At 38.8% G+C, this 27,140-nt stretch overlaps 1 protein-coding gene across 1 annotated transcript in view; it reads left to right on the top strand.

The window, feature by feature from the left end:
• The window catches only part of syt14a (synaptotagmin XIVa), a 40,559-nt gene extending 13,467 nt beyond the window's left edge, over positions 1 to 27,092 (top strand). Inside the window, 8 exon segments of the mRNA XM_018697851.2 lie at positions 6,744 to 6,896; positions 9,670 to 9,897; positions 16,732 to 16,924; positions 16,926 to 17,001; positions 17,084 to 17,533; positions 19,013 to 19,202; positions 19,772 to 19,828; positions 22,920 to 27,092. Coding sequence (XP_018553367.1) covers positions 6,744 to 6,896; positions 9,670 to 9,897; positions 16,732 to 16,924; positions 16,926 to 17,001; positions 17,084 to 17,533; positions 19,013 to 19,202; positions 19,772 to 19,828; positions 22,920 to 23,233 — 1,661 coding nt within the window. The 3' untranslated portion in view covers positions 23,234 to 27,092.
• The last annotated feature ends 48 nt before the right edge of the window (positions 27,093 to 27,140 follow it).

Genomic DNA, 27,140 nt, shown 5'->3' with positions numbered 1-27,140 from the left:
TGAGCCCTCTGCTTCTGTTCATTGTTTTAACAGAACTATCTATAAAGTTGAAAATGTTTAAATGAACTTCAGAGGACTTGAATTTGAAACATATTCTCACAACTTAATTTCCTTGAGGGAGTCATCCCAAAGGGATCAATAAAGTCTAGTCTAAGTCAAACCAAGCATGAGAAACGTCCAGGAATGAGAACCTGTGTAAACAAAAATAATCACACATTAATTTGCATGCTGTAATCTAAAGTGTTACCAGAACATTAGAGGGAATAACAACAAAAATAGTGTAATACTGCTGTTGCATTACTGCATTATTTTATGGATTTATAGTTAAAATAACTCATGCCTAATTTACGTAAGAACAGATGAACCACACTTGACTGTATGTTTGTGTCATTTTAAAGTAATCATTTGCAACATTTACATTTTTACGTGATTTGTTTTTGATGTGACTGCACATATAGAAGGTCATGATGGCTCTGCAACTTCAAAGATTTATAAAAACAAGCTTTTAACAAATCAGGGTGGTTAGGATAATTATAATTTTGCATACTCAGTACTTAGTGCCTCTCTTTGCCATGGCATTCTGGATGGAAATCAGACTCTTAAACCAAAAAAATGCTCAAGTGGATTCAGAGGGTGCTTATCACGGTGTATGAGCCAGCTGAATGCTCTGGTTGTGTAAGTGTGTGTGTGTGTGTGTGTGTGTGTAAGAGAGAGAGCGAGAGTGTGTGCAAGTGTGTGTTTAATCATTTGGGTCATCCCATGTGCTTTTTGTGATTGTTGAAGATTGGTTCCAGAGGTGTGTGTGTGTTGTGGCTACACGTTAGGTATTGTTGTTCAGAGCACTGATCATGCGTGGGAGTGTGTATGTGAGTGCTGGTGAGAGTGCTTATGGGCTGCCTGTGGAGTGTGTGGGTGTCTTTGTGGTTTTGAGATGGTTTTGTGCTTTTTGACATTCAACATGACAACTGTTTCCATGTGGACAAAACACAACAAAGACGATGGATAAATAGCAGGGATATTTGTCAAAACTCCAAGCACCAAAGTACATGAATTTTACAGTTGCATGGTTTTCCTCTTTGTAGACAATATTCATACAAATATCCTATATCCTCCTTAACTCTAAACCTAAATAGGAATCTAGCGTTACCTCAGCATCATCCATCCATCTGTTTTTTTAGCCACTTACCTGAGTCAGGTTGCCATGGCAACAGGGTCAGCTGAGCAGCCCAGATGTCCTTTTTCCCCAGCAACGTCCTCTTGTTTCTCGGGGGGGGTCTCTAAGTGCTCCCAGGCATTCTGGGAGGTGTAGTTCTTCCAATGTGTCCTATGTCTTATCAACATCCCTGTGTTGAGAGCTGACAGCTGAGGAGGGACACCAGCTCTCACTGTCATTGTTAAGACTGTCAAACAAATCATTGTCATGTTTTTTGCTGCTCATCAGTCGGCAGCAGTCGGATGGCTTTTTTTGTTTAAATGACAGATGAAGGCATGTACTTGATTTTCTTGATCATGATGGTAAAATCATGAACATGTTCTTTATTGGTTCCTGCTACAGACACAGTTCCATAGAGACCAACATGATGGCTGTCAGATCCAGTCAAGATCACACAGGTCAAACCAGATGCTTCTACCTGTCTGCCAGCTCTGTTAGAATATATGTTCAGTGTCCTGAATCAACTGTTAAGTGACAATGAGTTAAAAAAACAAAAAACATCTTCATCCAGTTAATGTAACCTAACAGTTAATAACTCCTCTGTTTCTAAAACTGTCTCATCTAAATCAGTGGTCATGCCACTTGAATATCAAATTGAATTTCATTGCAACTTAAATATACCTTATCTTTATATAGTTAATACTGTCATGTTTTCCTCCTTATCCATATCCTCTTCCAAAATCTTTTAACAGTACCCCTCAATGAAAGATTTTTTCCATTGCACACATCATATTTATTCTTTTAAGCTTTTGGTCTGACAGACCTTTGTCATAGCATTAGTCATATGTTAACATCAGAGAAGTTTGTTGATTTAATTTACTTGCATCATAAATCATCTCAGATTATCAGCAAGCAAAACGGGCACATTGTGAGGGCTGCAAACACACATTGTCATATATGTCCTATATGTAAGAAGGAGATGAATCCCTCATTCCTTTATCCTCTATTTACTATCATAATTATCATAATCAGAAGAAGAATGTGATGCCTGTCAGTTTGTTACACTGTGGTAAATTCCTAATATTTCATATTTTTACGTGATGAACCACACATTTTCCTCAAATCCACTCCAAACACTAACCTCTTACAGAGGTGTGTGCTACAATAGAGAACCATTACAAAGTTTCTTTCCAACATTACTGTTCTCTGTGCTTCTTGTGTAACAAAGTCTTTTATTGTTTAAAATTTTCGTGTGACTCATCATTCAATCGCCCACACGTTATTCTCAGTATTTTAATGGAACACAGTTCATTTGGTGAAGTAAGCCAGACAGGAAAAATGAGAAATCATGATAGACATCCTGCACCACGCAGCACCTACACTGTATTACAGCACCAGTTTGCTGTAGCAGCAGCAATATCAGTGAGGATACATGGTGCAGTGTTTGAGTTTGGTGAAGGGAGTGAAAGAGAGGAATGATGACTGAAAACAGAGTTTGTTTAAAGAATAAGACAAAAAAAGACATTGTAGTTTTAGGTTGGGGAGTCCAAAGTAAAGAGAGAAACTGTCTGTGGGGTTCTGTGATTCAATATTCTTTTCCCTGTTCGAGCCAGTTGGGGAATTATACAGAGCAGGATCCCGCTCCATCTGTGCTGTGAATAATTCAGCCAACAGTGAGAATCTGGTACAGCGTGAGCAAGACAGGCATTCCCATGGGATAACGCCTCCTGCTCCCACCTCACCATGTGACCAAAAGGAGCTACCAAACAATCCAGGCTCATTATGGCCCAGGCATATTTAACCAAGAGAAGTTCAAACAATTACCCAACACACATCTGTGAAAGCTAAAAAGTCAAGGCAACCACCAGTCAGAAATAATAGCTCACAATAGGTTATGTAACTTTCTTTTCTTGTTCTTTAGGTGTGAAGGAGCTTGGCTGTGAATATGTAACAGGCTTATTGTTGAAGCAGACTGGACTGTTTGCTACACTTCTACTCCACTTACCAAAGTCATGGACGTTTGTTCACTGACTTCATGTACAAAACTGAACTTTTCCAGAACTAGACTGAGAGTTTATTACCTCTTTATTTCTCATGTGCACCTGACAAAAACCTAATAAACACATAGTAATGGAGTGAAACAAATGCTACAGTGAAGGCAGTAAAGTTGTTCACATTGACACTCATGGCTGAGTCCAGTTAATTGTTTCAGGCATTATAATGCCAGTATAAATAACAGAAAGCACATCATCATCATTTGATCGGAAAATAAGATGTCAGCTAAGTACACTCTCTCACCAAATGAGCTCATTATCTCCCCTCTGTACCGAGGCAGTCATTTAGTTTAACTGAACATATTGAACATATCATTATTGTTCATCATTCATCATGGCGGATGAGCTCAGCAGTAATTTGAGGAGTGAACAATGAGTTCCTTCTAATTGCACTAAAAATCAGTTGTACTTTTCCTCCATGTTTATTTTGTCTTTTCTCACTTCTGTCTCATATGACCCCTCAGTGATCTCACTGGTTTTTTGAAGTGAATGCGTCTCAAATGTTTCCACTGCTGCTAATGTAGAGTGTGTAGTACTGTTGCACTGAATGTAAATCAGTCCTTTAATTACAGAGCATAGTCAGAGTTTTAAAGGTGCTGTATGCAAGTTTTCCTCGGTATTAGGTTAACCTGCTTATCAGTCTAGAAGAAACTTTGAGAGTTTAGCATTAAACTTAATTCCTTAACTCGCCAAGTAGTGGAAAGTGACCCCAATGTAAACTCCTGTTTTGCTTCTATTTCTATCACTTATTTTCCTCTGCCAAAGTTAACATGCTAACCAGCTAGCCCCAGCCTGTTTTGTAAAACCACTGTGCAATAGTGAGTCACTCTGTCCTCAGTCCAGTGTGAGTGGATGACGAAGTAGCTCTGCCCAGAGAGTATATTCTAACTTACTGTCTTGTAAACGCAACAATGGCTGCATGATAAGTGAACAGATGTTAATGCAAACACTGGCTATGTAGCATAGCAAAAACTTACATATAGCACCTTTATTGGCTATTGGATGGGTGCATTTTCAATTTTAGTACTAGTATTTTTATTTTGAAATTATAAACAGAGAGGAAATCATACTATATTAGTCCACCCATGATGCTTTAAAGGTGCACTCCACCAGTTTTACACATAAAGGTTTGTAAGAGGCTGTGTAAACATTTGTACAAAGTCTTTAGATTGGACATGGAGTTTAAACATGTATATCAGAAACTCTGTATTTCAAACTGCAAGCATGGAGTTTGGTAGAGTTAAAAATTATCAGTAAGGGAGGTTCGGAATAAATAATGTGATCGATTGCATCATGGCAATTATGTGTTCCCCAGCCTTTATGGAGGTGCAATACTAAATTGATGGAGTTACTCTTTGAGACAGTATTTAAAATCCTAAATACTTAAAAAAACAGTTTAACTTTGATCATTTGATCATGGAGTCACCAGCAGTTAGATTTAATTATAAATCCTTGCCAGTGGTTTGCTTTTTCCTTTCCACTGCACTTCACACTCCAAATCTCTCTCACTATCATCCTGTAGAGGGTGGAGAGAATACAGAGTGGTGCTCACACACACTCAGGTTTCTGTTTCTGTTTCAGCTTTGTGTATTTATGCTGTGTAGAAACTATGTTGTCCATCCTGCATGTCCTCTGCAACACTGAGTATCAGGGAACATTATTTTTCATTTTATTATCCCATAGTACATCACACTGGATTTGCTTGGTTAATGGTCCACATTGTACTCTCTGTAGAATATAAATTAAATTGTCACAACAGTAAACAATAGCCAGCTTCTCTGCAAAGTTTCCTGAAATGATGTTGTGCAATTATTTCATGTTCTGTTCATTTGCAATAACACAGTCATCCTGCAGTCACTGTGTGTGTCACTCTCAACACAAATGGCTTTAATACAGGGGCCTTTACTGCCATTGCACACAAAGTGTTTATAACCTCATAGCCCTTAGTAGCATCTGGATAGCATGGAGGCAGTTTCCTGCTTAAATTACACAGGATTCCTGATCTATGAAGCTATAAAAATTATTTGTCAGATGTGCTCCTACTTGTTGAACAATAAATTCCACTGACAGCATAAGATGAGATGCAGTCAGTGTATATCAACTCTTACATGACAGCTGTTTGCAGTGATGCTGCGCTCCTTTCACACATATTAGTCTCATGTGTATTTACACGAAGCTAATATCATTTTGCACCCTTCTCTAACTTGTTCTCGGTGTCTCATCAGTTGTCTCAGCCAGTTCTCATTACGCTGGGAAAATAAGGCAGAAATTTCCCTCAAAGTGACATTTTAGTATGATAGAGCGTTTTCACTTATTAACATGTAACAGTTTGTGAATTATCAGTGACCCACTCATAGTCTGGAGACACGCTGTTAACACGACAGAACTGAAGTGAATTCTGTAATTTTGTGCCCCTGATTAAAACGTGTTACTTTGCCCATGTAAAATGTCAAATTAATTTCCTGAACACAGCAGGAGGTCATAGCAGATCTCTTTAACTGAAGACTGATTGCTCCTGAACTTTTGGAGAGGTCTTTAGAGTGGAAATAGTCTACTAAATGATTATATTTTTTCTCAGTTTGAGAAGGGTTACATGAAATAGTTGGCAGCTGTCGAGGACAAAGATGTTAAGCTCATTTAATCACTTTGCTGTGACAAAGATTGATCCACTATGAGCTGAAAAACATAACGTTCTGATAGCTGAGACAAGAAATCTCCTCTGTCGCCACACCTGATGACAACATAGCACCTCTTTGAGGGTGTTGGAAGGTCATATGTGAAGTGGAAGGTCATGCAGCTGGTTTTCATCTGTCGTCTTTAATACTTTCCATCAGCACGGTTCATCATTCTGGTTTAACAACTCCTGTCTGCATCTAATGATCTTTTTTTCCAAAGCAAACTGAACCTGCTGATGTGTAGCAGGCAGTGTTGCATTTAATGAGATTTGACTTGCCTGTGTGTCTGGAGTCTGGAGTGATGCTGCACCTGAACCTGTTGCTATGGCAACCAACAGGTTGTGTCCCTAGACTGATCCAACCTGTGTCTTTCTCTCCTCTCTCTCATGCACTTGTTTTCTGTCCAATCCAGGCCGATGAAAGTGGGCTTTTTTGGGTGAGGGGGGGTATTGCATTAAAAACATTTATTATACAATAAAAGTACTTCGTACTGCCCTTGAACGTGAACCAACCACATTCATTTTAATATCAATAAACATCAATTCACATAAAATAAAACACCCACTATTTTCCTTATGTAGATATTACTAAATTCTGTCAAGACAGCAAATGAATGCATTTCCCAAAATGTTTAACTATTGGTAAACTTGCCCACATAGAGAAGGAACAGGTGCAAACATTACTGTTGTGACAGAAAGTTTACTAGCAATGTGTTTTTTAAAGTTCAGTAGCAATACCATTTGCAGTAGAGTGGAGAATCACCTACTTTTTGTTTACCAAAAATGATGCCAAAAGTTGTTTTTACAATATTGTGTTGATATTTAAAATACCAAAGAACAGTCATTTTTATTTTAATTTCAGTTTCTCCAGAGGTGCTGGGGTTTCTGACAGCCATCGGACTCTTCATCATCCTCATGACCCTCCTGTTCTGGTACCTCAACAACAAGTTGGCACTAGAGAACCCAGGGAGCCTTCAGTGCCTTGATGACTTCAGGAAAAACACAGAGCTACAGGGTGAGGCTCCATTTATACACATAGGTGTGGTTTAATACACTTACCCCATGATAAAGTTTCTCGTATGAAAAATTGCCCACTGGACTGAAACCCACTGGACATTTCACCATAATTATTGTCGATATCACATGAATCTTGGGTTTTCCCCTTTTCAAATGCACCTAATACACCATGCAAATGTCATTTTTATGCTTATAGTCAAGTTTAGATTGGTCTCTGTGAGTGCCACAGTTCCCAATATTCAAGATACATCCCTGGTAGTTGCCTCTTCGGATACTTGGGCCTACATTGTTTTGGGTGATTGTAGACCATTAGCATGTTCTGTATTTTTGGACAAAATCTAATGAGGTCTGGTGGGATGTCTGGATTCGAGAAAAGAGATTTTCATTTGCAAATATGTCATGTTTCACCTGACAAGTGTGGAATTGGCAGATAGTGTATAACACAAACAGTAGATGTTTTTTATATATTTTGTTTTTTGATTGATTGAAAGAAACTGTATTTTTTGTGATACAACTAAAAATTAGAAATTAAATTAAACTACATTTACACTTGCAAACAGTCAGGATTGCATCATCACATTTTCTAAGAGCTTCTAGAGGTTTCACCCAGGCTCTAAATCAGCTAGACTCAAGTCACTTGTAAAATTTCAGTCAAATTATGGACAGGTGCCACTGACTACAGCATGAGGCCTGACCTCTGCATGGAGACATTTCACTAGCACTGGCCTTTCTCAACCCATGAGGGGATTACTGTTGCTGACAGATGTAGGGCTGTTTACTTGTCATCTGTGCACAGGGCTTCAGAAGTTTAAAAGGTTGGTGGCCCCGGGGAGCCCCCACAGGGAGTCGGCTCTACCCTGAGAAGCCACCTGGTAAACATTCACTTAAAAACAAAGGGAGGCAGTGTGAAGTGGTGAGGTGATTGTTCTTGGTGTCTAGTTATTTTCTTCTTTATCCTTTTGTAGAATCATGGTTTTAATGGCACCATGGGACAATTTAGTTTATTTTTCACAGACTGTGTTAAATTATAATGTAATATAGTGAAGTTTTATCTACTGTCCTGTCTGTGCCACAACTTGTAGTTTTTAGAATGAGACAGTTCTTTTAATAGATGATAAGTTGTTTATTCTTTTTTGCTTTATGCTCTCAAACTGAACACTTTTTACAAAAACAGTTTGGGGAGATTTTTCAGTTTGCAAGGGAGTCATTTTAACACTCTGCTTCCCCCTGCTGGATTAAACATGAAACTACAACTGGTGTTTCAGTGTTTGGTTAACATAAAAGCATCTAACAGCATAAAGTATATTGACAAACTCATCTTCAAAAATACATTTGTATGTAGGAATTAACTTCACATACTGTATATATTATAGGACATGCCAATAATATTTGTTTTCCTCAAGAATATACTGACAGATTAGAACCTTCTGTGATTGTGGCTGTTTTCCCTTTTCTGTTTTTCATTTATCCCTTGTATCAGTATATTGGGAGTGGACAAAACATTAGAAATACCACTCAGTATAATTCTGTCTCAGTTAAGACCACCTTTATATGTAACTATAGCCTCAAAATTGTCATATAGACAATGAATATTTAGGTTACAAAAAGATATACTTTATATTTTGGAAATATATAATTTATAAATTGGAATGTATATATCATATGTATATTAATCTTATATTTCTCTGCATGGAAGATATATATTCCTCATATATTTCCATAAATAACTTTCTCTTTCATAACAAGGCACTATGTTGCATAATCTGTGATTATGATTATAGACACAGCACCATGGCAACAATATTGCTGCACGAAACCTTCATTAAGCCCTCAAGAATCTGTACCATGACTATATCTGTCCACTGTTCAGATACTACTGCAAATGCTTCACCTGAACCTGAAGTCTTAAATGTAACTATAGGCAACCTGATGCATTTACATCTGATATATGATTCTGAATTATCGTGCCTTATTGTTTAGTAGGCAAGCAAGAAAGCACTGGTGATTGTTACACGTCATACAAACCAGTGTTCTCCATCTGCTGGCTTAAAAAACAGAACTCGGAAAAATATTGTTTCCTTGTTGATATCTTCTCTGTAAACAATAATATGATTTGTTACATGAAAAATATCAAAGATGATTTAGAGGAGAGTTTGACAGATTAGATGACAGAGATATTGGAGACATTCCATTACATTTCCATGAAACAGTTCAAATATCCAAACTATGAAAAGTGAAGCTACCTACCTTGTCAACAGCTTATCCATCTCCTGTTTTCATGGGAGTCCTTGATAAAGATTTAAAAACAAAACAAAACAAAAACATCAGGAAGCTCACTGTGTGACGACACCCAGGACTATTAATGGGAATTAATCAGGACTTGTCAGTGACTTCAGCACATACACAACACTGGAGGATGGTCTAGATGCAGGAGAAATTTTATGATTGTAGCATCTTTACATCTTTTTTTGTTTGTTTGTTTTTGTGTTTTGCTTTTTTTGAAATTAAATTTCTATGTTTTGTCCACCATCACCTCAGTTATTTTGTTACAACTGATGCAGATGCAATATTCTCAAAATCTTCATTTGCATTTAGAGATCTGTATAACTCTCACACCAAGTGTCATTCTGACAATGAAAAATTTGGGCCAATAGAAACTGTCAGTTGACTTGATTTCAATCAACAACCAACTCCCTTTGATTAAAAGAAATCATTTTGCATCTCAGTAACCAACCCACAGTAACCAAGCCATCATCCTGTACTCCAAACAGACAAGGCCTACTCTGACGCTGACCTGCAGGGCTCATCATCGGACAGCGAGGATGAACTGATGGGTCAGTATCAGGAAGCAGTCAGCCGCTCCCAGGGCCTCCGGGGAGGAGCCAAGGCAGCCGCTAATGTCAAACACGCAGGAGGTTTCAGTTGGGAGAGCCGGCAGAAGTACAGCCCCCTGACCGCTGATTATGACGGCTATAGCAGCGAAGCTTCGGCTGACGATGGTAGGTTCTGTATCTGTGAACCGAATTAGGAAAACTAGTATTATTAGTATTCATAGAAGTGTTTTGAGGTTATTGCTCCTTACAGTCACTTTGAATCTCTGGTTTATTTTTCCAAGAACATGCACTAAGGATTCCTCAACTGTACAATCAAAAGTTGCGGTGAGATTAGTACAGATATTTCCCTCTTATCACTGCAGTAAGCTTGAGTCAGATGCACAGACTCTCCTGCACCTCCACCATGCCAACAAACACAAGTACACCACACACAACGAACACACTGATACACACTGTCAGTTAATCCAGAGAGGTGATCAAAGCGTAGCTCCCGTTCAGCACACTCTCTGTGGGAGGGTTGTGAAACAGTCAACTGTCTGCATAATCTGCACAGCGGCAGCCTCACACTCTTCTTTTTTCTTTTCTTTTTTTCTTTTTTTATTTGATGCATATCTGTTTCCCATCTGCCAGACTCACCATCAGAAGGGGTTTACCGTGGTGGATGGAAGTCTTTTTTTTTTTTTTTTTTTTTTTCTAATTTCAACATAAACTGGGCCACAGGAGAACACTGGCACTGACCTATTTGGATAAGTCAGTTTGTTCTCTTATTCATCTGTTAGAATACTTGACTGGAAGAGTGTGCTGTTGATTTATTTGCCTTTTTTTTAAGTACCATACACACTGCAAACAAACCGTGGATGTGAATCAGTCATTTAAAGCATGTAACACATTTTATATGTAGGACCCACATATTTAGATCATATGGTTCTAAAATGAGTGACAGAATGAAAGATGAATGTATCTTTTAAGTCTTTGTGCCTTTAAGTATTTAAAGCTATAGTCTGACATTTCAAGAAATACATTAATTCAGTTTCTTGCTGAGAGTTAGACAAGAAGCTCAGTACAACTCTCATGTCTGTACACTAAGCATGAAGGTACCTCCAGCAGTTGGTTTGCTTAGTTTAGCATAAACAGCTAACCTCCCTGTCAAAAGGTACTAAAACACACTAATTAACATTTTCAATTGTATTGGTTGAATTTGTACATAAAACTGACCGAGCTGTGTGCTATGTGCTGAACTGTTTGTCAGCCAGGAACAGTAACTTCCTGAAGCCTTGTCCTCACTGCAAACTGTTATTTTCTAGTCTTTGTACAAATTAAACCAACAGTATATAATGAATTAAATAATGAGCTTTGTAGGTGCTTTGCTGTCAGAGCAAGCCAGGTTAGCAGTTTCCCCCGATTTCCAGTCATTATGCTAAGCTAAGCTAACTGGCTGCTAGCTAAGGCTAAATATTTACCAGGGAGATATGAGAGCAGTATTCAGCTTCTCATCTAATTCTGAGCAAGAATGTGAATAACATTGCGTCCCAAAGTGTTAAACTATTCTTTCAGAAGAGGGAAATAAGCAAATAAAAAATTGTAAAGATTAAGTATTAGTATTAGTATTAAAATCAGGAGCACAAAACAAAATAAATCAGGTAAGTCACTAAAAACTGTCGCAAGAAATGTAAAAGCAATTAAAAAATGGAACCAGGATGTTACAATTTCTAACAACTGCTTTCAACAGCCGATTGATGGATTATTTTGATTTATATAAGAGATACTCAATCAGTTAAAAAAGAGTTAAGATATCCTGCGGAGCTCAGATTCTAATGCTGCAGTTTTATTGGACACATACAAAGATGCAAATATGGTAAGCTGTGTTCTACATCCTCAGACAAGAATCAGTCGTGTTTGTGTCTGACAGTGTTTTTCAAAGACAAAAACAATCTAATCTTTGCCAGGGTCCTTCAACTGGTGAATCATGTCTGAACCAGCTCTGTGTTATATAAGACAGTGGGTTCCAAAGGCTGAGTGTCTGGCACCGTCTATTTAAAGCACTGTTTGAACGCGTAGCTGAGGGATAAATAGTGCATGACATGCTTCTGACTCCATTAGTAAAGAAGCAACGCACTGTACAAGGTTGTTGTTATGCAAGTGCTGCAAAAGTTGCGCGTCTCCTTATAACCACTAGATGGTCTCGCATCCTCAGTCAGAGCTCAGCTATATGGGACCAGAGAGGGAAAGTACGGCTGTTCAGTGTTATCATATTTAAAGATTTTCAGGTCGTTTTAGAAGGCACACACAGACATTTCCTGAAAATAACCTCACTCTTGTAATACTCACAGGTTTGCTCTTAAAGGATGTGAAAAAAACAAAATGCTACAGCTTCATTTAATCTCTGTCTCACAGCCGCAGTGATTCTTCATTTTGAGGCTTTAAGGATAAGAGTTAATCAATGATTCTTGGCTGACAGTCAAGTGGCTCGCTGACAGTGGTGAGAACAAGCAATCTAGATTACTGATTAGGTGCTGTCCACTAACACGGACAGGTCAGAAACTCAGATCACTGTTCATTTAGCTTTGTGCATGTTACCTGCATGTTATCCCCAGCATGTTGTTTAGTTTATTCAACTTAACAGTCAGTGATTTTGCTGATGTTTTTATGTGGATCTGTATGTTACTTTCAGAAATCATGTTTTTAAAGGTGCAGCGTGTTGCTGTTTTACAATGAATTAATTTTCAAATTAAGTTTAAACAACAGTGTATTTAAATGAGATCATTATTTATAACAGTGAGTTTCAACCTCTCTGGCTCATGACCCCTTCAAAATCATCAGGGCATCACTAAACAGTCATTTTCTGTATTGATCAATCTTCTTCTTCTCTAGATTAACAGATTAAAACTTCCTTAAATCTCCCCAGTCTAAACTTTATGGTAGCTGGTCATAATGGCTCTTTATATGAATAATGCATTTGTCAGGATCTTAGAAATAAAATAGCACCTTTAAATAATCCAAGAGTTTTTTTTTTGTTGTTGTTGTTTTTTTGTTTGTTTTTTTAAATCATGGGGACAAAAAAATTGAACACTGGCCTTTAACTAGACAGCAAAGGCTTTTTCAGTGTATGCAGTTCACACTGCATTCAAGACATTTTTGTTTTTTTGGACAAAGCCATAGCTGACTTATTTTCAGTAGCAGTAAGATTATGTAGTGTGGCTTCCTTGTAAGGGAGAGAGAGGCAGGGATTTGAGTCATTGTGCCTGGCAGCAATAATTTGAAATTTACTTGGTTTATTTATATGACAACATTTTAGCAATGAAAGGTCTTGTGTTTGTTTTTGTGTGATTCAAATACCCTTAAAGGTTTCGAAGGATTATATTGGAAATTCAAGGTTTGAAGGAGATTATTTCTCCCTGTAAAATAAGAAGGGGGCACTAAGAAAACATATCTGAAGAATTATAATCAGACTACTTGTAATCCACAACACACTAACCTAATCGTCACTGAGTGAAGTGAAAACTCTGTCCATGCATGGCTGCACTTTGGTTGAAAGTACTTTAGGTTCATTATTTTCCTCCCTGTGGTAAGGCTTTGATGGCTGTGGTTTTCTCTCCCACCAAGTCATCATGGATCCCAGCAAGCCATCATGGATCAGCAGTGATGAAGTAGCAGCCTCGTGCCAGTGCGGCATCAGGTCGCTCTTTCTCTCTAAAAGAGAAAAGTTTAAAAAATGTAGACATAGGTTGTTTCCATGATATAGTTGAAGGCCATTTTTATTTACTCTCGGGGTAAACTTCATTTCATTAATATCAAACAAGCTGTTGTAAAAGTTCTGAGGTGCCTGTAATATTTTCTCCTAACTCCCACTGCTGCTTTTGTTTGTCTGTGAGTATGAAGAGCTTCATCCTCAGGACATATGTATTATACATGAGGAGGATTGTGCAGATGCTGCAGAATCAGGGAGGGTGGGTGCCCCGGTGGCTCCGCTCCCAAAATAGGAAGCCTCCCAAAATAGGAAGTAAGAAGGCAGTAAGAAAGAAATGATCTGAGGTTTGTCTGGACCAACTCACTTTCTCTTCACTGAGCTTAGCACACTGTCGTGACCGGTTGATGAGGAGGACAGTGTTATGTAGCAACACGTCACAATGTTTTTTATGAGGACAGAGGTATCATGAACAATTTCAGTATAAACTGGATTATTATCAAACAATTTAATGAAAAGGAAATTACTTGAATTTAAACTCTGTTTTTATCATAACCACTTCTCTGCGAAGAGCAGCCAGGCACAGTAGATCTTGTCGTCATACTAGGATTGCCAAGTGTGCCATGAAGTAGCCTGTACAAAGACCTGCACTGAAATTATTTTAGTGTGGGTAAAACACGTGATCACTAACTGTATCTGGAAATGCAAGCTACAGCCTGATATGCTGTGCCGAGGTGCTGCAGCCTGTTGCTTCCCCCTACTACTAGTCTTTATGCTAAGCTAGGCTAATTACCTCCTGTCTCCATCCTCATAGTCAATGCATAGACATGAGAATGATATTAATCTTCTCATCTTAAAGCAAATGCATCTCCTAAAAAACAGTTTCTTCGAGAAGTAAGCTGATTTATAAGGAAACCACATAGCTGATCATGTTGTGCATTGGGGTTTGTAGGTGTTCAGATGCACACACAAAGAGGTCTAGAAAAACATCCTGTAAAAGCCATTCTCACAGCACATATTTACTATGTAGACATGTACAAGTCTATCAAAAAATCCACAGTAATTTGTATTATGTCTATGCTTGGTTTATATTATAATATTATAATTTAGTACTTGTTTGAATTTACCTGTCGTACATTGTTTTGGTGATGATATGTCTTTTATAAACGTTCACTAGACAGTTGCACACTACATAAACTGATGCTGGCCTTTTGCCAACAGGGGATGGAGCCTCCACTGTGTTGCATTATTGATAGCCACTGATTTACAATATTGTGGAATTGGTGTTTTGTGAAATCTTGCAGTCTACAACTACAAGTTGCCATCTGAGCAAACTGAGCAAGGGGGTCAGCTGTGTTTCCCCCTCCCTCTGCCCGTGGGTGCAACAATGAAGTGTTTGCTCCTCTCATTTGTCACCTAAGATATTTATACCTGAGTTTCACAGTCAAGACTCACAAAGTTCAAACTGTTTCCCCACTTACAGAGGTACAAGAAGGCAAAACAAGGCAACTGCCAGTATAGAGGGGATGAAACTCTGTGAAGGAAGGGTGGGTTAGACGAGAGGAGGAATGGTAACCATCCCAATTAGCGGGCTGGAGAAAAGAGTAGTGCTTTTACACAGCAGCCTCCATCAAATCAACCGCCCCCGGCTCAGCAGGAAAAAGGCTGCTCAAAATGGATTTGCTCCTTTTATCAAGCCCTCCATGACACTTAGTTAAGACTCCTTTGCCTCTATCCTGCCACTGATATGTGCCACTTTGAGGTGGTGTCTCACTGACATTATTAAGAGTGAAAGTTTCAAGAACTTGGGAGAAAGCAGGAACAATGATTCGCAGTGGATTACGTCATCATAGTGTTGGCTTTTTCCAAAAGTTAGGAGACAGCATAAGAAGAGGATTTTTTTTCCCAAGTTATTTTCTTCTTCATCTTTTGTTGTCTTTCTTTTTTATTTTTTTTGCAAGAGACCGGGTATAAAGCACTCTTCACCAGTGTCCCTATGGGAGTATTAGCATCGGCTGCTCAATTTCTGTGAATCCAAATTGGACAAGGGAGGCAGATTTGAGAATGCAGCTGGCAACACTATTCAAGGTTCTTTATAAGTGCCACAGAGACACTTAGTATAGCCTTATTCTTTGCCTTGCGGGCAACTGAATCATTTAGAAAGGTTAGAGGCATGAAATCTGTGGCAGATTAAGAAGTATTCACTTCAGTCTTTTAATGTGTATATCTGATGTTTTATGTAGGTTGTGCATTCAGATGATTCTTCTCACAGAGCACATTATGCTCATGAGAATGGGCAGAGTATGTTTCATTTGTCTGGGAAAATGAAATCTTGATGAATATAATAGTGTATGTCTCAATGCTAAAGAATTATATCACTTTTCAATTATATAATTTTACCAAAAAATAAAAACCTGTATGATTGACACAGTTACTGTGACTTATATATAATAACATTACATGAGGCTAGCCAGAAATACATATACATTAATGATTGTAAGCCCTTAGTAAAAAGTGCTTTACAAGTTCAACATTTGCATCTAATTCAAAATCTACTTTTAGCTAAAATGCTGCACAGATGATTTTGGACTTGCCTCCACACTTTAAATCAAAGCTAATTTCAAAGCAATTTTTTTTTTCTTACAATTTAAAGCATTTCTATAGTTGTGCACAATAAATTTTATCTGCAGCCACACCAGCTGCTCTGTGAGGCTAAATGTTTATGTCAGTATGACATTCCCCCAAAAACAGGAGAATGGGAAAGCTGTGCACTGTACACTTTTTAGGATAAATATGAATCCAGATCTCAAGGAAGGCAGTTTGCTGAAACATTAATCTCAACAAGCTAAAACCTAACTAGAACAGGTGTGCATTTTCCCTTTTTTCTTTTTGTATGGCAAAGCCATTCGATAATTGCTGAGATATTTCACTCTGAACCAGAAGTGTCAACCTACTGGTGGCCCCAGTCAGGCATCACCACAGTCAGTAGGATACACCATCAAGGAGCCATAAATACTGTAAATGTGAAACATTTTCCATTCCATTCAGTAGATGCTGAGATATTTCACAGAATGAGCAAATACTTTGATTTACAGTGGCTCTAGATTAAACATTAGGGTATTGGCAAAGTCAGTGGGATACATTCTCTGGGGACCTTGGCATGGGCATGCACCAAATTACAAGGTAATCTGTCCAACAGTTGTCAAGAAATTTCTCTCTGGACCAAAGTAGAAAACCTGACGGACTCTACTGCTGCATTATGATATTTATATTGTTGTGGTCCTTGAATTCTCTCCTGACTTCCTCCTAACCAGTCAACTGCATCCAGCGGATGAGACGAACGCCACCACTCGATGAGCTTCAGCCTCCGCCCTATCAGGATGAGAATGGCTCTCCACGGATGTCCTGCACACTGTCAGACCTGGGAGATGCCAAGTGTGATCTATCCCACACCAGCGGCAGTCCCCACCTGTCCTTCGGCAAATGTCCCAGTGAGGGCAGTGACCGTGAGACTGGAGAGTTACCTCAACAAGGGCTATGAAGAAGATGTACCCAGTGACAGCACCGCTGTCCTCAGCCCAGAGGTTAATCCCAGGTGATATTATGTCAATATATGACCGAAAATTGGTGAGACATGCACATTGACCATATCTCTGATTTCTTTAGGATATGTCAGCCCGAGGATCAGCGGCACAGCTCCCTAAAGGTTATGAACCAGACCCTGTTGCAAAATACGGCACCCTGGATGTGGTGTTCAACTATGACTCAGAGGAGCAGCAGTTGGCCGTGACCATCATGGCAGTAACGGACCTTCCTGCCCACAAACGCACCGGCAACGTCTCCTGGCAGGTCCACCTGGTGCTGCTGCCCACCAAGAAGCAGAGAGCAAAGACGGGAATCCAGAGAGGCCCGTGCCCCATCTTTACAGAGACCTTCCGCTTCAGCCATGTGGAGTCAGAGATGATCAGCAATTATGCCATCCGATTCCGCCTTTATAGTATGCGGCGGATGAAGAAGGAGAAGGTGCTCGGGGAAAAGGTGTTCTACCTCACCAAGCTCAACCTTCAGGGCAAAATGTCTGTGCCGGTCATATTAGACCCATGCTGTGCTCTCCCGGTAAGTAGGATCAAAGCAGGTGTTGGCTTTCAAGCACTTGCATGCACCTCACTAATTGCTCCTCTTCATTGATTGATCTTTCATATGATTGGGTAACATTTTCAGAGTGAGGCTATATTTTGCAGCTTGAGAGAATATTAAGATCTTGTTTGGTGTGCCAGTTACTTATGTTTTGCTTGTTGGTTTAATGTGTCTGAGGAATAGATAGTGGTGTGGTTGTCTCCATTTCACATCAGGGAATAAAAAAACAATCTATTTTTATTGGCGGTTTGTTTTCCTTTTGCTAGCATTTAATTGTTACAGCAATATAAATACATTTCAAAGATTACAGAGAGGAATCACAGCCTAAAGCAGCAAAAACCACAAGGGTACATTGTTCTACAAAGGATTTGTCATGTATTAGTTTATTTGCCTTTTATTGTTTCTCACAACAGCAACCTTTTAGTGTATTGGCCTTTAATCATGCAGAGATTGAGACTTCCAGTCAAACCAGCATTTTTCTTTTCTGTCTCCTTTTCTTCTGACTATTTTCTAAATCCTACCCTCGAACAATCATAGCTTAGGAACCATTACTAGGTGTGGCAGGTCTGTCAAGCTTTCGGATTTCTCCACTTTGAAGTGTTTTGCATAAGACTGTAGTAAGGGTAATGCTCTATTAGGGTGGTGTCATTTTTTCTACCCTTTCAAAAACAAAAAGCTAAAGTGTAGGAAATTGATTAAACTGTCTCAGTGTAAGCTGCATACATTAGCATGTCTAGCTAACTAGCTCACTACCTATACTAGTAACTGAGCATTGCTTCTGCAGGTTACCTAAAAAAACCCTGCTCATTGTTAGCATGTCCAATGTTGTATTTTTCTGCGTGTGGAGCCAGGTCTGTCTGTTCACAAAGTCTATTCCCCTTTGAAGACTGTATTTTCCATACCGTTCCCCACCATGGCTAGGGGTAGGGTTTACCTTAGTTTTCTGTGTTCCAGTTGGGGATAGGTGTAAGTTTACACTTAGGTTAAGGTGAAGGAAGCTGGTTTGAGTCAGCGTGTTAATCAACTCATGGCGCTAACATTAGCCTAACTAGCTATCTATTGGGCGGCTGAAATCTTTCAGATGTAAAAACCGCTGTTTTTTTTTTTTTTGTTGTTTTTTGTTTTTTTGCTAGAGATGAGAAAGCCTGCTCTTGTCTACATTAATCTGATATCGAGGACCCATTGTTTCAAAAATTACCAAAAATTTCAAGTGGTAATCTCACCATTATTGTACACTGCACGTTAGAGTGGAAAACTTGATAGCTGTAGCAACATTAACTAAGACGTTACTGAGCAGTGTCATCAGAATTATAACAAATTTGTATTTTGGGTTTTGCAAATACCTAATACACATAAAATTTTAATTTCACATGATGAATTCTTGATAACTGCAGTAGACAGTATGTCGTCTCAGATTTTTGTTGTACCAGTTTTCTGAATGTCTGTAAACATTTTCAGGGTGGTGAATCCCAGGCCAGCCTCTCAGATATGACGTGCAGTGAAAGCGCCTCATCATTCCAGTCAGTAAGTCAGACTTCCACACCAGAGATCCTTGTTGGCCTGGTTTACAACGCCACAACAGGACGTCTCTCTGTGGAGGTTATCAAAGGCATCCACTTCAAAAACCTAGCTGCCAACAAGCCACCCAGTAAGTACCCTAAAACATTTGATTTGAGCAGAGCAGTGAATAGTGAAACAATTTTCTATTTTGCTTCAGATATTAGAAGGAAAAGGACAAGTTGAGTGTGCATAGGGATTTATGTTTATGCAGCCATAATACAACTTAAATCTTGAATCATATAGTAGAAATATGTGGTCTAACTTGTTTATTAAATATACTCTTATACACTATGTTCATTCTTATGTTCAAATACAACTCAGCCAGAGAGAGACTATGCACAGCTTATAAATTCTCCAAATAGGAGATAGTCTGATCTATCTCAGCTGCACTACCTGCTTCTGTTTTCCTCTGGTTTGATCCCTGGTTTCCCTTCTTTCCTGGTCAGCCTCCTCAGTCAGTTAAATAGGGATCTGAGCAGCAAGTTCCAACAAAAAGTGCCTCTTGTTGAACTTTGTGCAATGTTGTTGGCCTTCTGACCCTGTTTCTCTTTCCTCGCATCTGCTGTTATGTCTGCACCTGAAATTCTCTTTACCCTACTACCTTTTTGACATCTTGGTCCGTTGTTTTTCTTACTGCTGTCCAACCCTTGTTGTCAGATGGGCTGTTCTGTTGTCTAAAACACTTGATAGGTGGACAGGTTTATATAATCAGAGGTGAGTCTCTGTCCCTGCCGCAAAGTGAGGTGCTATCTGTGTTGTATCCTGGATCTTTTCATACTATCTTCATGGGTGCAGATAATTCAGCACAAGGCAATTTCCTGCTGTTCAGTGTTTGTAATTTAGATTAATTGGGAAACAGTTTCATTTTTGTAACTATTAAATGTGCTTACATGGATTAAATAGTAAAAACTTTTTACTAGATATAGTTGGAAAAATGTATGATTTATGAGGAAATAGAAAATTGTCAAAACCAAGAAATTTACAAGCACAATAGGTAGATGAAAGTGTGTGACTGTACTGTGACAGACAGACACTTTCTTGTCCAACCCTAATTTGTTTATTTCACTTAAATCAATAGTTCAACATCTTGGGAAAAGCACTTATCTGTTTTTTTCACTGAGAGTTGGATGAGAAGATTGATAGCTATCTCATGTCTGTACACTAAATATGAAGCTAGAGCCATTGGCCAGCTAGCCTAGCACAAAGCCTGGCTTTGTCTGAAGGTAACAACATCCTCTGGTCATGCTGATTACAAGACAAGAGTCCGGAAAATGACTCTGGCTAAGAGATAGTATGGCACATACAGTAACTGCCATAAAACTGCAAATAGGTGATTTTACACTTAATTTTTTTCTACCGATAAAACAAACACCATAAAACATGTCAATTAGTGAGTCCTAGAGGTGCTGATAGGTAACTAGCTAGCTACTGTCTCTATGCTAAGTTAAGCTAACAGTATCCTGGATGTAGCTTTGTATTTAGTGTACAGAGCTGAAAGAGATATCAATCCTCTCATCTAACTGTCTGGAGAAAGCAAATACACTTGTTTCCCAGAAGTAAAATCTGGTGCAAAATCAAAATTACTTCTTACTAAAAGAAGTGACTGGCACTGCAGCAGTGAATACACATGTCCTTGTTCCTGACAGTTTTGAATGTGTATCTCTTGTTATGCATGTAGCCCTGTTTATACCCTCCACTGTGTGTCTCATGTCTCTCTTGTGTTCGTGCCTGTGATGTGTGGAGGTCTTTCATGTTTTCACTCAGGAATAACACTCTTCATGCTAACTCAATCCGGTTTGCTTGGTGGCTGATGGCCAGCTAGAAAGAAATGTTGTGTGTCACTGACTGCTGGCTTAATTCGAACAGCACACTTTGGCATGCCTTGGGTGTAATTTTTCATTTTTAAGCTCTGCTTGCAGCACATGAGACAGAAACAGGATTTCTGTGATAGAGTAGCATAAATGTTCATCTAAAAGCAACACTGTGCTGTCCTCCCATTAATTGCCACATTCCTTGTATTCATGAATGTCTGTAACTAATGACTAGCTGCCAGATTTTGATATTGTTTTTGCTTTCCCGAACAGCATATCCACATACTTTATAGTCTTCAAATTACATTTAGAAAATAGTCACATCTGGTAACACTGAAAAAAATCTTTGTGCAAAATCCTCGTGAAGGCCTTGATTGACTTTGTGCGCCTTACAAAGTGGAAGGAGCGCAGTGAAAGATGCGGAGCAATTTCAAAGCTCCTTTTCTATCATTTCAAAACAGTACCAAGCCGACGAGTCAAGTTAATCATCAGTCGCAGCCCCTCTCATTCAGCAACAATACCAAAGAGCCATGCATCACCGCTACTGACCACTTAAGACATCCACAGCTCTACACAGCCCATTCAGCAGCAGTCAAAAAAGAAATCAAGGCTATTTTTTTCACTGTGCTTTTATGTCAAAGAGAGCAACTGAATGTGTGATTCAAGGCGGTGAGCTAGGCGTTGGAAAGCAGCTGGCACTCGACAGCATGAAAGCCTCAGCAATTCATTCCTTATACTCCCTCTTAGACAGGAACATAATACACAGCATTATTACAGAGTATGGTTGTAGACGAGGGGCGAAACACTCTCAAAGACCTATTGTGATTGCCAGTCTTGCCTCATTTACTTTCAGCTGGATTTGTGGCTTCAGTTTATGTCATGATTTCTGCATGGAAATGAGGAGTGAATAAGGAAACTGAATGCTGAATCACTTGATAATGGGAAAGTGATAATGTTTTTCCTTTGGCTTTTTTTCCTCTCCGGGGTTAAATGAATGATATTTATTGGCAATTTTTTTTTTTTAGGAATGTGCACATTTATATAATAAAACAGAGGGGAATCAGGTGGGAAACAAAAGGTGGGAAATGTCACGCAGACCAAGATTATCAGCAACGTAACTGCTCATGCTAAATTCTTTTGAATGCTCATATTAAACATATTTAGACTATGTTTTGATTATAAGAATATTAAGCTTCATTTCTTTTTTAGAAGTGTAATGCCATTGTCACGACATATTAGAATTATGCACCAGTCACTTACTATATGTTACTGAAAATGTTAACATTTGTTTGCAGTGCGTGCTTCCCTTCAAAAATATGTGAATCACGTTTTGGACAGAGCACATTTCGGGACACTGCCGTGGGCTCTAAAAGTCTGTGCACATGTCGTGTCATGACACTGACATTATGTCAAAGTCAGAGAAAATAATAGCAGCTCCTGCAGGGCTTTCCTGATGAGGAAAATTAATTTTAGCTACATCATTTGCCCCAGAAAAGGCTCCTCATCGTCAAAGCATATGCAGACGTGTTAGTAACTTTTCCTAGTCCATTCTTGTCTTCAACATTATCCCCTGCTTCAGGTTAGACATACAGTAGTTGCATAGCAACAAGACTGAAGTAACACTCCTTGAACCCTTTGCATTCTTGCTTCCTGTTATCAGGAACACTCACAGCTGCGCTTTGTGTTTGATCCGGAGAAAGCCGCATCCTATGTGGTCAGGATCTTAAACATCAACTGCAGTGATATTAACAAGAACAAAAGCTTTATGGGGGAAATGTGTCATACTTTGCTGCAGAGGAAACAGCTGCAGCAGGTTGTGATGCTTTAATTCAAAGAGATATTGGAGAGAAATAAGGATTTTGCACAAATGATCCATTGCTCAAGTCAGGAAACACCCTAAACGTAGTAGCATTGTCAACCATACATTTAAAAATATGTTAAAAGGTTTGTATCATTTCCCCTCTAATTGTCTACACTACCTGTTTCTGGTCTAGATACATACGTTAAGCTGACCTTACTGAACTCCATGGGCCATGAGATGTCCAAGTGTAAGACATCCATCTGCCGAGGTCAGCCCAACCCGACCTACAAAGAGACGTTTGTCTTCCAGGTAGCCCTTTTCCAGCTATCGGATGTCACGCTCATCCTCTCCGTCTACAACAAGCGCAGCATGAAGCGTAAAGAGATGATTGGCTGGATTTCACTCGGCCTCAACAGCTCTGGAGAAGAGGAGCTCACCCACTGGACTCAGATGAAAGAGTCCAAAGGACAGCAGGTTTGCCGCTGGCACAGTTTGTTAGAGTCCTAACAGCAACAAAGGAGTAAGTCGAGAAAGTGCATAGGGGTGACTGCACAGAGCAGTTGTTGTCCCAGACGGGTGAGAAATGGATAAGTTGAGCTTGGATAGAGGAATGTGACAGAACCATGTGTCTGCACTCATAGTTGTTCAGCTTGACATAGCATAAGCATTTTCATGGCACTGTGTGTAAGGTCACATTGACAGCCACTGATCAGTAATATGGCTGATAATGTGATATAATTTTTCTCAAGGATTGCCTCGTAATGACCTTTAAGTCTCTGCAGATGGCACTCTTTTTTGTCTGTTGAACAGGTTAAGCTGGAGCCTGTTCAAGGAAGCAGGTTCTGGATAATGTTTAGTAAATTATTGTCTGATTATTTTGTGTAACCACATCACTAGCTCAAACAACAAATGTCTGGATTATCTGTAATCTTGTCATAAAGATTCCCGAGCAGCCCTCAAATCCACAGAGCAAACCTCTGTTTTTTTTCTGCATTTGTAGAACAAGTTTATGTCATGACCATAATGTTTGACCACAGAAATAATTCCATTAGAGAGTTAGCGAAGGGCATGCAGGCCTTTGCTCACATCGGCAAAGAGTTACTTTCTACATTGTCATGGGCCACCATTGTAAAAAAGGCTCTGAAAACTTCACAGGAGAGATTATATTGTAGTAATAGTCTTCTTTAATACTCTTGCTCCTGCTTTTCTCACTGTATACCATGTATTTCTGTGCACCAGCCAGAGTTTGCAACATTTGAATCAAAATCTGACTCCAGTTGTGGGATTGTTACTAATACCTCAAACTGACCACACAGTCCTGATGAGATCTTGTTTTCTAGATGATCTTTTTTCATACTAAATATGTATCATTTTTTTTTATAAATATCAAAATGCCATTATTTCCAACTTCCTGTAAAAAAAAAGCTAGCTAGCATAGCAGAATGATAGTATGAAGGTGGGAGGTGTGTGTTTGACTTTAAAACTGTTTTAAAGCCATGTTAACTGTCACCCTTCTCCTCCTCCTCGTCTAACAGCGCAGTTGAGGGAGGTGTGTGTGGTGACTAACAGCGAGTTCTCTGCAGCTCCTAGCTTCGTATTTCTCTTCAGCTCTGTATAGCAGCGCTGTAAGCCACTCCCACTTTTGGGAGATCCCATCTAAAGAATTTGATTTAAGTACCTCTTCAAAGTATATTTATTATATGCTCTAGCATCAATTTAAAGTAATTTTAATTTCAACTGTTGCTTAATCATTCATTACTCACGGAAGTACTTTGACACCAAGTTTTCAGGAGATTTAGGCAATTTTCATGGTATGAGAAATCGTATTTTCCCCCTTTTTTTTGCCAGCTAGCTTGCTGTATCAACTACCTTGTTATCAGGGCAGCGCCAAAGCTATGGTCTACAGGAGAGAAAACTATTACCCATGGCATCACTGTGTTTTTCTACTTAGCCCCTGATTTGAATCTCAACAGACGTCATTTGTTTAAGCCAGAGGTGTGGCTACATGAAGCTAGCATCAATGCTCATGCTAAGTGCGTCATGTATAAATCATTACTTTGGGACTAGAAACATGAAATGCACCATTTCTTCCATCCAAGGAATACATAAGTGAAGTGAAAGTTCATAAATTGAGTATTGATACTATTTAGGTGAAATCAGCATGCTGTAAATGTTGCTGATTATACTGATTATTTTGCCATAGCTTCATTTGCCATCTGTTGCATTCAGACATATGCAGGACTTTGTGGATGGGGGGAACATTCAAGGATTTTTAAGGCCTAGTTGATGATCACCTACTTACAGAGCACTTACAGAGAAATGATGTGTTGAGTTGAGTCGCAATTATTACTTTCATGAATCCCTGTCTCAGTCAACACTGCCAAGGTAAAACATGTCACCACTGTCTGAGCCTCAACTTAAGTAAACAAAACAACAACTAAATAATTTTAGACACTATTGTCAAGCAAATAACATTTATGACAAATAACCTGACATCACTGACAACAACATTGTCATGGTAGATTTTAGATGAAGTGCAGTAGTGATCCCTGAGAAAAAATAAGCATTTCACATCGACAGATATTTTTGGAAAACACCAGTTTACAAAAGAACTGACAAACTGAGATGTGTTATATATAGAAAAGTGTAGTAGTTACTGTGGTGGTTTTATGATCTTGAGTTTCCATCCACCATTCAAAAGTTATACTGAATGTCAAAGAATTTTTCAAAGAAATTTAAGACACCTTTTTTATAGATATCTCTTGAATAAAAATAACTTAACACATCACAGCAGTAAAGCTAACAAGTGAGAAGAAAATGTACCTGTTATTCTCTTTTACCTGCTCTGGTGCTATGTAAGTGCTGTGGCTGCACACACACAGAATCCCTTGCCTTATTCTTTAGTCAGTTCATAAATTTCTTTAAGTGGACCCAGTTCAAAAACAGACACAGACACACCCTCAGAGCACACAGATCTGCATCCATAATTACAGAAAGCACACACACAGTACAGCACCACTCAACCTCACAGGGGGGAATTCAGAACTGTTCATAGGAGCCTCAGTGTATCAAACAAACCTACAGAATGTCTTTGAGAATATGGGTTGTATTTTTAGCCGCGGCCACTTTCTCACTTCATTAAATTTACAGACAACAGAAAATACATATACTCTTTACTGTGCCTGTGGTTGTGGTGAAAGCTAGCTTTGTGCAGTGTTTACCAAGTGTGTGTGTGTGTGTGTGTGCGCGCGTTTTGAATGGAGAGGTACAGTAAAGGGGGCGTTGGGGGCTGTGATATAGGTAGTTATTGCATTTTCCTGTTGGGTGTTACAATTTCTTACTTTAATTACTGGTATTTAGAACAAAATAACCCACTTCTTGATTGTCTGCCATATACTTTATAAACAGTAAATGTTTTCTTATCTATTTTTGTAACAATAATGGGGAATAAATTGTGTCAAGACAGTTGTTGATAAATCAAATATTAACCCACTCTGTGAGCAATACTATTGTGGATTGTTACTCTTAATTAGTTTATGCTTTAGAGGATGAAGTAACATGATTATGTCTTATGGCTGTGGTCCTCTTTACATTCCCTTCTCTAAAACCAGAAAGGGATATGATGGAGACCAGCAGAGCTCATGTCAAACCAATCTGTCAAGACTTTCCAGCTTTGATGCTTTTCTAACAGCGTGAAACAAAAGCACAGCCTTTACAGCACAACAGTGAAACACACCATGTGAAAGACTGGCAGTCAGTCGTACACACAGATATATATTATAATTTGTATCCAGAATAACCAGCTAAGATTAGAAATCCACTGTTGCATGACCCTGTCATGTTATTTTTTCTCTCATTCATTTGACTTAGCTATTGTAAATTAAACCTACAAAAAAGGATAGTGAGCTTGTTCAATTAACAGAAGGTGTGAAGAAATATAAATAGCTTTAAAGTGTGATAGTTTATCACCGGGTGTCTCATGGTAGCCATACATCACAATGTTTCGACTAATCTTTCACAAGATGTGTTTCACTAAGAAGGTTTTTAAAACTATATATTTATGCTTTGCAGTATTGTTTCTTTGGCTTTCATTTTCTTGACACATTTTGAAGACTCTTCTGGTTTCTAATGCTGGTTTGATCGTTCTCTGTTTTAATTTGGAAACTACCTATGCCACAGACGGCATCGGTGCCTTACTGTTTTTCACTCAGCTACCTTGTGTCACAGTGTCTTAATGTATTTGTAAATGTACTCTTCTTCTGTACTTCAGGCTGAGTTGGATTTGTAAAATGTCTTATAAATTGATTTATGATAGAGACAGTTTATATGTGATGACATTATTGTTTAAAAAAGCAACAAAGAAAAAAAGTTTGTGTTGGGGCAGTTTTTTAAAACCTGTATCTCATTATTAACA

Source organism: Lates calcarifer, linkage group LG19, assembly GCF_001640805.2.
Source record: "Lates calcarifer isolate ASB-BC8 linkage group LG19, TLL_Latcal_v3, whole genome shotgun sequence".
NCBI lineage: Eukaryota > Metazoa > Chordata > Actinopteri > Centropomidae > Lates > Lates calcarifer.
This window is presented reverse-complemented; position numbering and strand designations above follow the sequence as displayed.